Source organism: Drosophila grimshawi, unplaced genomic scaffold, assembly GCF_018153295.1.
Source record: "Drosophila grimshawi isolate 15287-2541.00 unplaced genomic scaffold, ASM1815329v1 contig_848, whole genome shotgun sequence".
Lineage (NCBI taxonomy): Eukaryota > Metazoa > Arthropoda > Insecta > Diptera > Drosophilidae > Drosophila > Drosophila grimshawi.
In genome coordinates this window covers 18,414,802-18,433,204 of record NW_025063692.1, presented here as the reverse complement: position 1 = coordinate 18,433,204, position 18,403 = coordinate 18,414,802, and the positions used below count along the sequence as shown (strand labels likewise).

Sequence of the window (18,403 nt, the reverse complement as noted above, 5' to 3'; positions counted from 1 at the left end):
ACATTTGCAACATGCAACATACAACTTACAACTTACAACAAGAAAAATTGCCACAAGAGCCAAGCCAAGCAGCTAAACGGCAAGTAAAAGGCAACAAGTCTTCGCCAGCCTGACTGGGTTAGGCAAACGGCATGGGGGTGGCTGGGGGGGGTCTTGGTCCGGCATAGTCGTCGTCGCTGGCCACGTCTAGCAAACAATCACTCCAAAAATACTCCCTCCCCCCCCCAGACTGGATAAATTAGATAGTAATGCAAACAAATAAGTGTTGCATATTTTTACTATGTTTATATTTTCCAGATTTTAATTCTCACAGAGATTCTGTCTTAGAAGACAGGCCAAATGTCTTTTAGGTAGCTATAATCAGAAACGAGCCGATAATATCCAGAACAGACTTATACCTGTAGACTAGAATCCTCAAAGCACATTATAGCGGATTGTGTTGCCATAGCTAGAAGAAGATGCAGTATCCATATCATATTTTCGAAAGACACAGAAATCCTCAATCCGATAAAAATTCTTGAATTCGTGCAAGAATCATAGTTGATGGAGGCACAATAGATCAAACCAAATCGCAAATAATAATAATGATAATAATAATTGAGAAAACATAGGCCCAGAACATCGATAGAAGCAGATATTATAGTGGCTTCATTATATAACGTTTTTAATAAACCCTTTTTTTTGGAGATCACAGTTGCTGTTATTCTGATTGTGAGCTGATTGCATTCATTCTACGCGCTTTTCAAAATGAAACTCTTTATAGTCCAACCATTTGCACAGCATGCTTTTATATACAAAAAAAATAATATATATATATATATGCGTATACTTATATATTTATGTATATGTGTGTGTGTGTGTGTGTGTGTGTGTGTGTGCACTTACCTAAGTAGTGCACATTGCTCGCTCATGTGCCACATTGCATTTGGCCCTAGGCCCTGGCATTTGTTAGCGTTACTGTTGTTGCTGCTGCTGCTGTTGCTGTTGCTGCTGCGGCTGTTGTTGTTGTTGGCGTTGGTTTTCTTTGGGTTACCTGGCCAACAGCAAACCAACAAATGACTGCAGCAACACAATCTGCACAGAATCTAAGCTCACGACGAGAAGCAATCCTTGAACTTTTCGCATTTCCAATATGCATACAGGCATGCAAAATCCGTTCCTCTGTGTTGCTCGTTGCTCGTTGCTGGCTGCCAGCTGCTGGCTGCTGTTGCTGGCGGCTTCTGGCTTATGGGGCTCATGACATCTCGGCCATGGCACGGCAGCCATGTGTAGAGTAGAGGACGCTGCGTTGCATCTGCAGTTGCCTTTCATTAACATGCAGCGCAACGGCAACGGCGGCGGCGACGAGGACGACGACGACGACGACGGCGACGACGACGGCCATCAAAAGCATAAATTGCACATGCAAATCTCACAGCCAAAGTGGGCGGTGGTTGGGCGTTGGTGGTATTTGTTGCTTGTGTTTGTGGTAGTGCACCGCCGACGAATCACGCTTTGTACTCAGATCTTTCCCTTTTTTTTTAAACCATGCGTCTCACTTTTTTCACAAAAAGTTATAATTCTGAGAAAAAAAAAGAAATAGGATGGAATCAGTTAAAAACGCGACCCTTGCCGTTACTCTGCAGTCGTCTGTAGCCGTACACATTTTACAAATACTAGATTAGTTTTGAAATTTTGAAAAATTGATTACATACATTTAACAGACATACATCTAAAAGACAATTATGTCGAAAATGCCACCATTTGACTGGTATATAAGCCATAAACTATATTTGAACGATTTTCGAGGGTACAGGGTATATAAAGAAACCCGCCGATGTCAAATAGCCAACTGGGCCAAGAAGCAACAGCAGCGACAACAACAATAGCAGCTGTTGCAGGCAAAGAAATGGTTAACGCCTACAACGAACCAGTTGTAGACTGGTATGCATACATACATACATACATACATATACACATACATACATACATACATACATACATACATACATACGTACATACATACATACATACATGTATACTTACATACATACATACATACATACATACATACATACATACATACATACATACAGACATATATACTTACATACATACATACATACATACATACATACAGACATACATACATACATACATACATACATACATACCATACATACCATACATACATACATACATACATACATACATACATACATACATACATACATACATACATACATACATACATACATACCATACATACCATACATACATACATACATACATACATACATACATACATACATACATACATACAGACATACATACATACATACATACATACATACATACCATACATACATACATACATACATACATACATACATACATACCATACATACATACATACATACATACATACATACATACATGCATACATGCATACATACATACATACATACATACTTGTTCATGTACATGATGAACACACCGACATAAGCTGCGTTCGTTTCCTTTTTCTTGAAGTTAATACATTGTCGATGGACCCGCAACACAAATGAGAATAGGGTATACCATAAGTTTTTCTTTTGGTTGGTTGTTCAAATTAAAATGCAATATTTATATTGAAGTCAAACATATATAATGCTGAAATGGTTGAGTTATTTGCCATTTGAGGGACAGAGTTTATTATATTCAAATATTTAACACAAACTGAGAAATACTTGTGTACGCGAAATTTGCTTTTGTCATTGTATCGATATACATACATATTTATATAGTTGCATAGTATTTGTGTTTGATCATGTACTTTGCACCTTGCTGCGGCAACTGTTGACTTTTTGCCGCCACATTCAGCGATGAGCGATGAATGATGGTGCAGAAGGTGCACGGGGTAAAAACGTTGGTGGCAAATGTAGCTGTTCGTGGTGGAGGGGGGGAGAGGTGCGGATTGGGGTTCATTGCATTTGTCTTTTATCAGAAATTGATGAGCCACAATTTACCGACTCTCTTCCTCTCTCTTTCTCTTTGTTTTTCGGCTTGCCAAATTGTCGTTGTCGTCAATGTCTTGACAATTTCGGCAATGTGCGTTGAAGCGTTGCACACGATGCCACCGTTGTCAATGGCGCGGGGGGCGTTGCTATTGCCACTGCCACTGCCACTACCACAGCCACAGCCACAGCGACTGCAGCACTGTCTGTCAGGGCTGCCAGCAGCATCCTTGGCGCATAGCAATCAAAGTCTGCGCACTGACTGACTGACTGACTGACTGGCTGACTGACATTCGAACGAACTTGCAAAGATATGCCGCTTTACGTTTACGTTCTCTGCACGTCATTCAAATGCTGTTGACAACTCCGGCAACTTGCCCCAGTCTCTGACTTGGTGTCAGCCTCTGTGCATCTACAGTTACAGTAACTACTACCTCAGCCTGCTTCTGGTTCCGTTTCTGACTGTGGCTGTGGCTGTGGCTGCAGCCAGCGCTGACTGACTGCCGCTTTGGTGATGGCAGCCAGCTTTTGACTGCTTCCTTATGTTGTTAGCAGAAACGTGACAAGAAAATCAAACACGCAAAAATCTGTGACAACAACAGCAACAGCAACAGCAACAGCCACAGCAATCACATTAACTGCCTTGTGCCCATGATAACACTATAGGACTAGGCAGTAGCACACACACACACACACAAACACACACACACACACACTGGCAACCACACAACCACAGCAAAAGAAACGGGAGTCTAGAGAGACATGTCTTGCAGTTAGTTAGCTGCATGTTCGCTGTGCAGATTTCAGTGGCATGCAGCAGCGACTGAAGCCAAAGCTAAACATTTCGTGTCGCATTTATAGACAACGTGCCGCAAGTTTTTTTTGTTTCAGCCTTTATTTTTTGGAGTTAAACGTTGATTTGCCTTTCGTAAAATTGTTTCCCAATTCGCTGGTGGCGACCCGTCATACATTGTATCTGTGTGTGCTTGTGTGTGTGTGTGTGTGTGTGTGTGTGTATGTGTGTGTGTGTGTGTGTTTGTGCTGCTGTTATTGTTGTTCTGTTGGTGTGTTGGTGTGCTATCTGTAAATTGGCATAACAAGTTGGCAAGTTGGTCGCTGTTGCCAGGTTGCAGGATGAGCCAAGCAGCTAGCTGTGAAAGCTTGTGTGAGATGAAGACGCTGTGTTCATGTTGCGATTATTGTTCCTCCTGTTGTTGTTGTTGTTGTTGTTGTTACTGTTGCTGTTGCTGGAGTTGACGATGCTGATTGATATGCTGTGCCCTTTATGGTGGATCAGTGGCAGCTGGTCTCCTCAGCTAGTAGTTAGCTAGTCTTAGCTCGCAACGTAAGCTGAAGTGACTCTGATCAGCTGGTCAGCTGCTCAGTGTCCTAGTGTGAAGACCTCACCAGGTGATTATCATATAAATTTGATATTGATGTTGACTAGCGAACAGTACCCAAAGACACCAACCCAATAGTTAGACAAATGACAGAAGTCAATAAATTTGTAATAGGATCAGTAGAAGTGCCACTACTTATAGAGACGAAATGATCACCAAAATAGGCCATGGACAGCCCAGTTTTTGTTGCAAGTTTGAAGAGAAATGCACAATTGATTTGCAATGGAATTTCTAATAACGACAATATTTATTTATTTTTGTTTATGGAAAGCTAACTTATTGCCTAAACCTTGAATGTAACTTGGATTAAAGAGCAATAGCAATAATGGCAATAACACGTTGAATTATTAATATTATTTCCACCAGCTGCAATACAACTTATAAAAAATTCCAATTTAAATATAATAAAATATAAAATTCGCATTCGGAAATGTAAAATGTAAAATATAAGTGAAAATATGGCTTAATTAAAATGATACACGCTGCTAGCAACAGTTAAAGCCGATGATAGTTCTAGAACACATATTCAGCTCTCAACATTGATGAAATTTCTTGGACGATAAATATCTGTTGAACTTGCTCGCTTTCAGCGCGATAAGTGCATGTATCTTAAATGTGAGCTTGTTGACATTTTCTGAATTTTCACTGCATTTCACTGAAGTTATTAAAAATTGTTTGACTGGCAAGCACTTCCATCGCAGTTGCACACGGCTTGCTATCCATTCGCATACACAAATCGTATACAGATACAGATACAGATACAGATACAGATACTGATGCAGATACAGATACAGATACATGACAACGAACCTGGTTGCCCCAATCATTTGTATATATATATATATATATGTTTTCAGTTTGAATGCTGCCTGCTGTCTGACGGTCGGGTCTGTATTTGGTGCTTTTGGCGGGGGGCAGGACAATGGGCGGTGACTTTTGGGCGGCACATTTTCCGCAATTTATAATGGTGACTTTTTGTGCAGTTCACTATTTGCATTTTGTTCGCCGTCGACCAATAATCAGCCAAATAGCCCAACAGCGACCAACGGCCGACGCCCGTTTCATGTCTTTTGACAACTTGCCGCATTGTTTGTTAATTGTTAAACATTTTAAATCACTGACAACGATTGCAGTTACTGCTGCTGGTGTTGTGTTGTTGCTGCTGAATTTATGAGATACTCGTACATAATTTTCACTTGTCTGTTTTTTGCCCAAAAGCGTTGCGCTATTTAAACAGCAACGATAATCGACAATGGACTGATTGTGATTGTGATTTTTTTTCTCATTTTCGCTCCCTTCTTTTTTATCTTGTGCATAAATTTTAGCATAATTTGAATTAAGAATCGCAGAATGGGAATGTGTGGCACGTCACCGCATCCGTAATGTGAATGTGGTTCGAATCGCATGTCGAAAGATACTCTGCAAAAAAATGGGACAAAAAAAAGAAAAAGTCGAAAATTGGAAATGATGCACAGATTCCAGCTACAGTTCATAAATCGTTAATCAGTTGCGAGGGCGAATTTTAATTGCAAATTGTAAATCGAGCAACGGAAATGTTGTCAAATGCAAACGACATCAACGCTATGATGCTCCTCCTCTCGCTTTCTGTCTGTGTAATTGCATTATTTCTAATTAAATTCAGCATATGTGTGTGTGTGTGTGTGTGTGTGTGTACTGTATCTGCCAGGCATACACAGAAGTCATGTAAAAAGATAAAGGTACGAAATGTCATTTGACTAAAAGGAAAATCAACTTTGGACGAAATAACGAAAAATCATTTCGCTATCAATCGACAGGCTGCTGGAGGAGCAGATGCGAAGTGCCCGAATGAAATAGATATCGACAGACGTAACAAGTTTAAAACGTATGTCTGCAAATCTATATGTATGTGTATGTGTGTGTGTATGTGTATGTGTGTGTGTGTGTATGTTTGTATGTGGCTCTTTCGTCTGGGCATATTCATGATATTCACGCACACGTACGCAAATAAAAGGATGTGATGCGAATTAAAAACGCAGGCAGGCAACAGCAGCGGATACAGATACAGATACAGATACAGCTAGAAAAACATCTAAAGATACAGATACAGCTAGAGATACGTAGTGGATACACTCGGTAGCAGTCAGTAAGATATGCAATATGTGCGTGTGCGTGTGTGTGTGCTGTATGTGTGTGTGTGTGTGTGTGTGTGTGTGTGTGTGTGTGTTGTGTTTTGTGCTTTGCGTTGTCTTGCGCTGAGCGTAGACGCATCCGTGAGATACATTTGGCACGCACGATACTTAAGTTCATTTGCGCCACTTTGCGCCTGTGCATTTTAAGTGCGTGCGACGTTTTTCTTCTTCTTTTTTTTTTGCTTTTTTTTTTTAATAAAAACACCAACTCGCCAAAACACTTTGCCAGAGCGAGAAAGTTATGTATGTAGCTGTCAGTTACAACAAAAAAAAAAATAAATAAAAATATGTATCTCAATGCTAAACGGCTGCTGCGCTTGTCAGGCAGAGAATCGAACGGTTTTTTGTGCCAGTTTAGCAATTCCATTTAATTTCTATTTTCTATTTGCTGTTTGCCTTCAGTGACTCTTGATTCTTGTTCGCATAAATGATGAATGTGTATGTTAAAATCAATCTACGAGTATGTGCATGTTGATGGAAGTGAAAATGTTGTAGGAGATATAAATGCTGTGTATATATGTATATATGTATATATGTATATATATGTACAAACGGTTCTGAAACGGTCATTGCTCATGGCCTAAGCTAATGCCCCATTCTTAGCCAAAGATTGTTTCGGAGTGAGATCGACTTCATCGATAATGTGGCCAGCAGCTGTAATTACAGCGCTGTTTGCCAGTTCTATATAAACCTTATGGGCGGCTCGTTTGGTCGTCGAGAAAGCTGTCATAAAACCCAATCAATGGCGGCCATAATGTTATAATGTTATAATGCTGCTGCTGTCCAACTATTATCGAATTTGAACTGATCTATAACAAAAAACAAAAAAAAAAGAGAGAGAAAAAAACACCCAACTGCCCAAACGCAAATGAGTCACACATCCATGTCCATTTAGATGCATAAGCTTGTCGTATTTATAGAACTTTGAATGAGACATTGGACAACTTTTAGATAAGTCATTAAACGGGTTTTTTTTGCTCCCCCCAGACACATTCCTCATTGACAGAAATTGAGAAGCAAGTGATTGATTAGGCGACTCAATAAAAGTAATGACTGAATAATTCCAAATAAAATATATGACTTGAGCCATTTCTAGATGTTTGCTGAGCAACTTTCATATTCAAATATGACACTCTTTCTCAAACACTTAACATTACTCCATTTTCTATATTCACGAGAATAGAAATAAATACGTATTTAAGTGTTTTCAACATTAATTACTTTATGATTATGCATTTACTTTAGTTCAGTGCAGTAAGCTAGTTGTATTTGTGGGGCCTGGTAGGAATTTCACGCAATCTGAGTCGACTTGACTTGAGTTGGTTTGGGTTGCGCTGATGCTGCATGCAGCATGCAGCACGCAACTCTTTTTTCTTTTGCAGTCATCCTTTATTGTGCCTGGGGCACAGCTTTGTCTCAAAATAAACAATGAAACGCCTCTGTCAGAGGCAGTCAGAGAGTCTTTTGTTGTTGGTTATCTGCTGCTGTGTTGCTGGTTGTTTTGCACTCTTTGCTGCACTCTTTGCTGCACTCCATCCCACTCCACTCCACTCCACTCCTCTGCTCACCAGTTCACCCCACACCGACAACACTCGCCATTTGCGGCGTGATAAGCTTTGATTACATGCCAGACAGCAACTGATCAGCCCCAGTGAGTGGAGCCAACTTGCAGCGCAAATTAAGTGGCAATGGAAAAACATAAGAAAATGTATAAGAAACAGCACATGAAGTTGAAGAAGTTGAGAAGAGAAGAGAAGAGTAGAGAAGAGAAGAGAAAATTCTATAAATATTGCTTGTGCTTGTGTTTGTTGAAACTGCTGCAGTTTGGGGTCGCGCTGTGGCGGGGGTGCATGCAGCAATGCAGCAATGCAGCAATGCAACAAGGCAGCAATTGCAGCAATGGGAAACTTGGCGAGCGAGTTATTTCCAAGAAATTTTGCAGCAACAATGCCTTGTGACACGCATTTCCTGTGCCTGTGCCTGTGCCTCTGCCTGTGCCTCTGCCTCGGCCAGTGGCAGGCAGTGGCAGCGTCAGGCAGACAGGCTATAAAATATATCTATCAGATACACAGACACACGGCTAGAACTTGTTTGGTGGCTTTTGCGCGTGCGCAACACACATTTCCGTTAGATCAGCAGCCAAATAGCTCCCAAGCCCAAGTGGAGATCAATGGTCGCAGCAGCCGCGACAACAACAACAACAACAGCAGCAGCAGCAGCAGCAGCAGCAGTAGCGGCTGCTAATCGAATCTGTGAGCAGAGCAAGAGTTAAGCATTTTTAATTGTTGAGGAGGAGAACGCAGAGAACGCGCTTAGAAATTGTGAATCATTGAGGCTCATTGACCCATTTGGAAAGCTACTTACTGCCTGTCCAAGTCGATTTTTTGAAAAGTAGTTGAATACTTGGACATCATTAAAATATATATGTATATATATAAATATATATATATATATATATATATATCCCCAAATGGTCGAGTGACGAGTTTTTTGGGCGCGACACACATTACGGTACAGCAGTGCCAGCAGTGCCAGCAGTGCCAGCAGCATTGCCAGAGGCCGCATTTTGAGATCGAACCTGTTTTGCCTAGCAAATTAGCGACAACAACAACAACAACAACAACAACGAGCAATGAACAAAACAACAACAGTTGCTGCGAATATTTTTGTGGCACAATACACAAAAAAAACAGAAGAAGAAAAGAACAAACCCAAAAAAAATCGCATAACCGTAACGAGTATTAAATAGCGAATTGACCCAAATCGTTTGGGTGTTAGAATTGTGCCTGAAATATCAAAGTGAGTTCTTTGGCGTCTAAAAACGAGAAAGTTCCTCAATTTAGCTTTTAGTAGAAAAGGGGCAAACTCTTGTATCTTGTAAATGCTAATGCCTGACATGTTTGCTTGTTCGATATGGATTTGGGTTAAGTGCGCACATAGACTTAAGATTAATGAGCCACTGCTTAGCATTTAGGGTCCATGGCTTTTCACTGATCCAATTCTCAAAACGGAATATCAAATGTCTTTCAAATGCAATCAGAAATCCGAGCAAGTTATGAACGTTGTCACATTCTGCAGCTACCAACAGCTACCTGCCCGACTGTTGGATACTCTATCCATAAAGCACAATTGTTCGCTCTCAGTTAGATGATATTGCTCATCGCTTTGGCAAACCATTAATCTACACAAATCTTTTGGTCATTTGTACTAAAATTGGTACATCTTCAGCAGGGGTTTTAGCTTTTAATTGTATTTGTATATTAAACCGTAGTAATGTCCACCAATAGCACAGTAAAAGTCACAGTCAATTTAGTAATTTGTTACTTTTTTTGCCAAACAAAATACGTATCTGAGTTGTGAACTATCTGCATATAAAATCTATGACCACAAACTTCTATAGCAATAGTCGTAAATATAGAAATAGTTGTATGTCATTTAGATGAAGAAAACTCGTATGCCTCCGTGTGTGGCACTCATGTGTACAGGATATAAAAAAAACTGGAGATTTTAAGTCTGAATGCAGCTGAGATGAGGCGAGTGCAAATCATCAGAGATTTATAACAACTTCAGGCACAAACACACAAACACTTTTTATAGATACACATAGATGCACATATGCACACAGATACACTTGCAGATACACTTGCAGATATGTAATCCTTGCATATTTCAAGAGCCCCGCAGTCAACCCAAGCTCTGGGATGTGTTTCTTGCCAAAAAAAAAAAAAAAAAAAAAAAAATATTACGGAAAAAATTATAATAAAATGAAAAATAAGCTTGTTGAAAGCATGCTGCAAAATATTTTGTATAATTTTCGCTAACTCTTCAACTTCAACTGACTGCCTGTCTGTCTGTCTGTCTGTCTGTCTGTCTCAATGTGTGTGTGTGTGTGTGTATTTTGTGTGTTTGCTGGGAAAAGTTTTTGCGGCACATGCAAATGAAATGGAAAACACTTGAGCAAAAACTCTAAGCTGCTAGGATGCGACCTGTATGTGTGTGTGTGTGTGTGTGTGTGTGTGTGTGCTTTGCATTTGCCTGATTTTGGGCTGCAGCAAATGTTGCATTAGATTGTTGATTATGTAAAAATTGCATTAAAGCTGCGGGCGGTCGGGGCTTTCTAAAGGATTTTAAGTGTCTGCCTGCTGATTTCGTTGCTGCAGCAGCAGCAGCAGCAGCAGCAGCAGCAGGAGCAGTTGCTGCCTTTGAAGTAGGCAATCCCACTGGCAGACAATCATAATAGAGTCTCAGGTGTGCCAGAACTCTCGCCCAGACTTTGTCCACAGAGGGTAAGCTACACGAGCTGTTTAAGCAGCCGGGCCAACAAACTGTTTATTGCCACAGGAAGAAGGGCCATGGATGGGGCGGTGGTGGAGGAGGCAGAAGGCGGACGGATGTAGGCTAGTCTGCCTGGCAAAGAGATTAACTGGACATGCAATTTGCTGAGCACACAAACGGCATTCAGATACTCAAATAACTATACTATATATATATATATATGTATATATATGTATATATATATATACAGTCGCAGCTCCGTCAATTGAAAGGGCAGACAGAATCGAACAGATACAGAAACAGAAACAGGAACAGGAACAGGAACAGGCACGTAACGAATTTAAAGTGTCTTGCCCGTTATATTCGTGTTCGTGTTCGTGTTCGTGTAGGATGTCAGCTCAAATGTCCGACATTCAGTTGCCATTGCCATCCATTTGCGACAAACAGACAGACAGACAGACTGACAGACAGACAGACTGACGGAGCCACTACCTGCAATTTGTAGACAAAAAATGAGCTATGTTTTGGTCCCACCCAGCTCAGCTCAACTCAGCTCAGTTCAGTTCAAGGCTAGGCGAGCGAATCGTGCCTTTTGTTTATCGCTTCGACAGCCACCTCGAGGCACGTTACGAGGCGTCACTGCTCGGCTGGGCGGAGGACTCAGTCGAATATTTGGAAGGGGTGAAAAGCTCTTGCAGTGTCATAAATATTAGAGGCTCGTCGTCGGGCATAACGGCAACTGCGACACCAACACCAACACCGACACAAATACGCAGCCGTTAATGCCAACTCCAACTCCAACTCCAAGTCCAACATGGTCGTGTGGCACACACAAAGATACAAAAGCGCAGATAGACAAACAGATTGTGGCCTGAAGTGTTGTGGCGTGTCGTGTGTCCAGATGGAAATGGAGAAGGCAACCGGTTAACTAAAGAGCGACCTGAAGTGGATTGTAGGAGGCAGGACTGCAGGATGCAGTGCAGCAGCTGATTGCCACTTGACCGCATTGAAATAAAATATGCTGTCACAGTGGGTGCAATATGTCATTGGTTTTGTTGTTGTTGTGTTGTTATTAGAGCATTCAATAAATTTAGTTCACAATTTAAAGCTAAGCTTAACAATGAAACCAATTACAATATTATATTACACTTACCTCATGTAAATCGAGAGTATGTCTACTCATTGCTAAATTCTTATCTGTACTGTGCTATTATTATATAAATTGAAAAGAAAAAAAAATGCTGATAAAGGCTCGTTCTCGCTGTCCATCTCTGGCCGGGATGGATGGCCATCTGTCCTGGCGTCTGTGCCCCCCGAGGTGTATCGGTGGACAGCGCTGTGCGAAATATTACACGCAATTTTCATGCCGACACTTTGCATCTGAGGAAAACGGAAATGGTTGCGCGGCTGGCCGACATATTAAAAATGAGTGACAGCATTTCATTAGTGGGCAGTGGGGGGTTTGATCAGGGGATGCGGCAGATGCGGCAGATGCGGCAATCAATGTTGTCGACATGAAATGCAAAGTAATTTACCAACACCACCGCTTCACATCAATTTTTGGCTGATAATGGTCCAAAAATAGTCAACCATTTTATATGTATATTGGCCAACGTTGCCTAACGTGTTCCTCTTGATTTCTATCATTGCCAAACAGAAAACGCACAGGACAACTGAAGGAGGGACAGAGACACAGACAGTTGCTAATCGATTGGTGATTGGGCCAAGAGAAGGAAATAAAAACAACAGTTGGCTAGAATGGCGCACTCAAAGGTAATACTGAAGATACTGTTCTCGTTGTGCGTGTGGTCCTTTGTGATCATTGGGCTGTTCAAGATGCATGGCACAAATCTAGTGCCACAGGATTATCACCAGATGCCGGCCGACTACCAGCAGCTGCCGCTCAACGGGCGCAGTCTGCTGCAAAAGGATATGCTGCGCTATGCGGAAACCACGTCTACCACAACCGATCACTTCGATCCCAGCGAAATACTCGTCGACAATCGCACAGGTGAGCTGGCGAGCAATCAAAGCTTGAAATATTAAATCAATCAATCAATTTGGTTGACAATCATTTGTATTATTTTTTTTTTTATTTTTTTTTTTTGGCAACTCTTGCAGCCATGGACGATGATCAGCTGGTGCGCGACGTGGAGTCAAGGATACCATCGCTACCGATCGCCTACTGGAGCAAGAACAAAAACTTTCTACAACAGAAGTCAGCGACATGCGCCAAATATCCATCGATCTTTGAGCTGGAGTTCAACAACATTTACTGGCAAACGTTGCGCACATCGAACGGCACCTTTCAGCTATTTGGGGCCTACTATGATATCCGTCGCACCTCGCTGCTGGGGCCGACTGTCCGCATTCTGGGCATGATCGATCGGATCGAGCCGAAGGTGAAGACCTACTGTCAGTTCTGGTTCGATGGCCAGAAGGAGCCGTTTATTGTGAAGACGTTCGAGTACAAGTACATCTGGTACAACAAGTGGGGCAACTACAAGCAGGGCATCTATCAGCCATATCTGATTGCCTGCCAGATACCAAAGCCCTTCCACGGCGTCGTTCCCAGCTCCGTGTCAATGGTGGAGAAGGAGTGCGATACGGCCACCAATAATTTGCGTGTCATCTACAATCGTCCGCCGGATGATCAGAAGAAGGGTTTCGCTGTTTGCGTTAAGGGTCTGGACTTTCTATATGATGATCTGAGCGTTCGACTGATCGAATGGATCGAGATGCTCAACATATTGGGTGCCGACAAGATCTATTTTTATAATCTGCAGGTCCATCCGAATATCACCAAGGTACTTAGCCATTATGAGCAGGAGGGCAAGGTGCAAGTGATACCATTAACGCTGCCCGGTGGCCAGCCGAATGTGCCCGGCTTCCAGCATCTCTATCTGACCAAGAAGACCAATCATAAGCGACAGAACGAGGTGATACCCTACAATGACTGCCTGTACAAGAATCTATATCTGTACGACTACATTGCCCTGCTGGACATTGACGAGGTGATCATGCCCAAGGGTAATTCCATATTGTGGTCCGAACTGATGGAGAAGGTGCGTCCAGAGTCATTGAAATTCAAACCGGACGGCTACCACAGCTACAACTTCCGCAACGTTTACTTCCTGGACGATCAGCAGCATGAGCATGGCTGGCACAAGGATATACCCAAGTATATGCATATGTTGCAGCATGTGCATCGGGCCAAGAACTATACGAAGCCCAATCAGTATGTCAAGTGCTTTCACGATCCGGAGCGCGTGCTGACGCTGCACAATCACTTTCCGCTTAGCTGTCTGGGCGGTGTTTGCAAATCGTATCCGGTGGATACACAGGATGCACAGCTGCAGCATTATCGCGCCGATTGCGTCAAAACGCTGAAGAAGAGTTGCGAGGAGTATCGCGAGAATTCGGTCGAGGACAAAACAATATGGAAGTACAAGGATGAGCTCATTAGGCGCACCATTAAAACGCTCGAGACGCTTGGCTTCTTCAGGCGAAGCGGCACCGGCGCCGGTTTCGGTGGCAGCAGCAGCGGCCTTGGCGGTGGCGCCACAACACACTCAACGGAAAGGTGATTCGCGCTACTCGGCAGCTGGTCGTGGCCCTGGCTGCCAGTGACGCCCTACATCGAACCAGCGGCACCTGGCCCACTCGGCAACGAGGAGTTTTTTGTCTAGTAAGACTTGGATATCAATATCTAATAGCGAGAGTGTAAGAGAGAGAGAGAGAGAGAGAGAGAGAGGAGAGAGATAGGGATCCTTGCCGTCGCAGAAACCGTAATCGAACTCAAATCCAAAACTTGAACCCGTCCCCCCGCAGCCCTGAGCTCGATTTGTTCATTTTCTGTATTATAGAAGTGTTTTTTTTTTTTTACCAATTAATATTATTATTTTGTAGTATTCTGTAATTTGTAATTCCCCCACAATATATATATATATATATATATATATTATTTTTTAGTTAGTTCATATTATAAAGTTATTCTTGATATGTGTATGCTCTTATCGACTACTTATTACTTTATTACTATATATATATATATATATATATATATATACATATACATACATATATATATGTATATGTATATATATATATATACGCACTTTCGTATGGCTAGTGTAAAAAAAGCGGATGAAAACACTTTTAAAATTGTGCCTTCAACTTTAAATTGTAGTGTGTAGGGTTTTAGATCAACGACTCTTCAGGTGTTCCGTCACTTGACTATGTATACATACATATGTACATATGCATACATACATTTGTACATGCGTATGTTGTCATATATGTATGTATAAATGTACCTATACCTATGTATATGTATGCACATGTATAATTGCTTATTGGGCGCTTGCCCAACAAAAACAAAAACAAAAGAAAAAGAAACAGAAAAAGAAAGAACAACAAAAATAACAAATACATTTGTTTATAAACATTACTGTATTCACAAAACACGTTACAAAATACAAGCCCAATTTATGAGTTATGAGTTATGAGTGGATAACACAAGCGAAAGGTATAAGAACATGAAAGTAATATACAAGAATGAAGAAAACCTATACTAAGTTCAAGACTGATGACGTTTATTAATAATTAGATACAATTGCAAAAGCCCTTGGAAAACAAAAACGAAATTATGTGAAATTGAAAGAAATTTCCAAAATTTATTTCAAATTATGTGCATAAGCAAAAAAAAACAAAAAAAAAAACATTTCAATTGATATTATGTATTAACTAACTAGTTAGTATTTGTTGTGGCTGCTCGCCCAGCCGCTTCTAACTGTATTTAGCTAACGACAACAACAACAAAAAAAAATAAGAAGAAAAAAAACTATATCACTAAATGCTAAGCAAAAATCCGAACAAAAACAAGAATTGTACATAGTTAAATTGTTAAAAAGAAAACCTAGACATACTTTATATATATGCATATAAAATAATATCATGTACTGTAAATATTACTTTTATTTCATTCTTGTTCAAGGATAAAACTAAAGTAGTATTTATAGTTGGCACATGCATAATTCAACATTTGCATCTACTTTTGGCAAGCTGCTCAATTAAATATAGTTAGCCTTGCAATTTTTGAGTGTATTTTATTTTGTTTGAGACCATTTTAATCCTATACTTTTTAAGTTCAGTTATTTTGTGCACCTTTTCATATCGTTGTTTCACTTGCACTTTCATTTTCATTTTATTTATTTATTTATGATTTCTTTTATTTTATATTGATCCATTGTACATACAAATTGGACATTCTTATTTAATATCGATTTTGTGTTCATTTTCTGTCGATTCAATTTTCACAATTTTTTATATTTTTATTTTATTCAATTCCACGTTATTTTGCAGTTTAGTCAAATTGTTGGAACTAAAAGAAGATAGAGTTATTTGCACTTAGTATAAGCGTTGAATTGTATGGGACGTACTATATATTTATATATAGTGCATATATACACCAGGTTGCAGATACATAAACTATTGCACTAGATCACATAGATCTACAATTAAATTTAAATATATATATATATATATATATATACATAAATAGATAAACATATACATATACATAATTACAATATATTGTATTGTATACATAAATGTATTAATGTTAGTTGATAATTATATGATGAAACCCAATTTTTTTTTGCATAGCTAATAACAATTGATATGAGAAAAAGTGATTAAAGAATAAAATTTTAAAAATTGTACATTCTCCAACCTGTTTTTTGTTTAAATTAAATAGTTGCATCTAATTAAGTATTTCTCTAGCAAATAGCTGCCGACTCTTCTATATTATGTATACACAGATTACGAAAAGCCTCAATTAAGATTCGACTGGAGTTGTACAGACTTAGTTAAAGCACACTCGATCAGAGTTCAAATTACTTAGCACTAAGTCTGTTTAAGTTTTGGCATCGCACTCATTTAAGTAACCGCTTAAACTGTTCATAGTTAAACAAAACAGATAAATTCATTCGTTGGCATCGCCGTGACGATGGAATTTCTGCCGTTGACTTCAATTCAACGTAGTAGGCCAAATGGTTTCGCACTGCAGTTAAGCACAAGTATACTACTTAGCCCGTTGAAGATGTCCAAAACTGAGGCATGCAAACACAGATTCACACACACACACACACACACACAAGAACCAGGCAGACTTACACTTGAATAGAGACAGTATACCGAAGACTTTTCCAGTTGAATAGTTAGCTATCCAGGCACCTTGGCAGAAACGTGGCATCGTTGCTCACAGCGCGTCCAGAGTGGCAAGACGTGAGATACAAAACTTCTAAGAATGTAAACAACAAAGCATTTATTCTCGGGCATAAATGAATCCACTTACGCACAACTTGGCGAGGAATGCGCAGTGCCCACAGATGGCAGCAGCAGCAATCGGAGCACCCAGCCACACAGCCAGCCAGCCTGCCAGCCAGCCTGCCAGCCAGCCAGCCATTCAGCCAGTCAGACAGCCTGGCAGGACCTAAAGCCAATGCACACAGAAAGTTGTGGGCAAGAAAGCGATGAAAAGGATGCAAACTACAACAATAACAACAAATAAATAAGAGAAGTTACAGGGTATTTTTGGGGCTCACACAGCGGCAGGCGGTGTGGCAGGTTGGAGTTGGAGGATAGCTGGAACCAAAGAACAAAATTTGTATAAACGCAACTTAAGTGAGCATTAAACACGCTCCACTAAAGGACTCCTGCCGGAGAGGTCCCTTTCGAAACGGTGGCGCTTAACTTGGTTAATAAACATTACCAACGCCACAAAAACCATTTACGTGAACTATTAAAATTCCGAAGCGTTATTTTAGTTGCCTTCGCCTTGTTTCACGATTATGTTTATTTATATGGCAGCAGGCACAAGAGACGCACACCACCATCCACACACCCATATCCACACACCCATATCCACACACCCACATCCACACCCATATATGTATGTACATAAGATGCTGATGGAGACTCTATGCGAGAGAGATGAAAACCCCTTTTGGTTTTGCATGTGCGTCAGCCGTTAAGTGAAATCTCATCGCAGCTTTAAGTAAGTCCATATATCCTTTTATGAATGCCTATTAAGCGGCTCAGAGGCTGGGGCTTCTTAATGCATCTGCTGTTTGGGCCAAAGGATTCTTGTTGAATTTATGGACCATCATTTCGGCCTCATATACTCGTCCATTTGCAGCAGCAAACGACTAAAAACTGGCAGGTGAGTCTGTCAAGCCGTTCATCGACCAGCATATATATATATATATATATATATATATATACATATATATATTTGCATTTATTTCACTTTAGCATATATGTTGACATTTGGTGCAACAAGAATGATTTATAAATGATTAATAATACAATTTGGAGCGCAGACTTGATGCTAAAATTGGACGGGGCCAACGTCATTGGGCAAATGCAAATGCAAATGCCGGAAAACTAATTAAAATCCACTATAGGATCGCCGGGCAGCATATTTATAATGCATGCGCATAAATCCAGAATTAAGCACTCCGCATACGCATTAAAACGCATGCAAAAATAAAATGTGCAATTACGTTACAATTTCCAT

At 40.5% G+C, this 18,403-nt stretch overlaps 1 protein-coding gene across 2 annotated transcripts in view; it reads left to right on the top strand.

Moving 5' to 3' along the window:
* The window catches only part of LOC6564669, a 96,490-nt gene extending 81,468 nt beyond the window's left edge, over positions 1-15,022 (top strand). For both annotated transcript variants that reach the window (XM_001991530.3, XM_032738390.2), the window contains 2 exons: positions 12,479-12,832; positions 12,943-15,022. In XM_001991530.3, coding sequence (XP_001991566.1) covers positions 12,580-12,832; positions 12,943-14,408 — 1,719 coding nt within the window. In that variant the 5' untranslated portion in view covers positions 12,479-12,579 and the 3' untranslated portion in view covers positions 14,409-15,022. The remainder of the gene's footprint in view (positions 1-12,478; positions 12,833-12,942) is intronic.
* Positions 15,023-18,403: the final 3,381 nt, after the last annotated feature.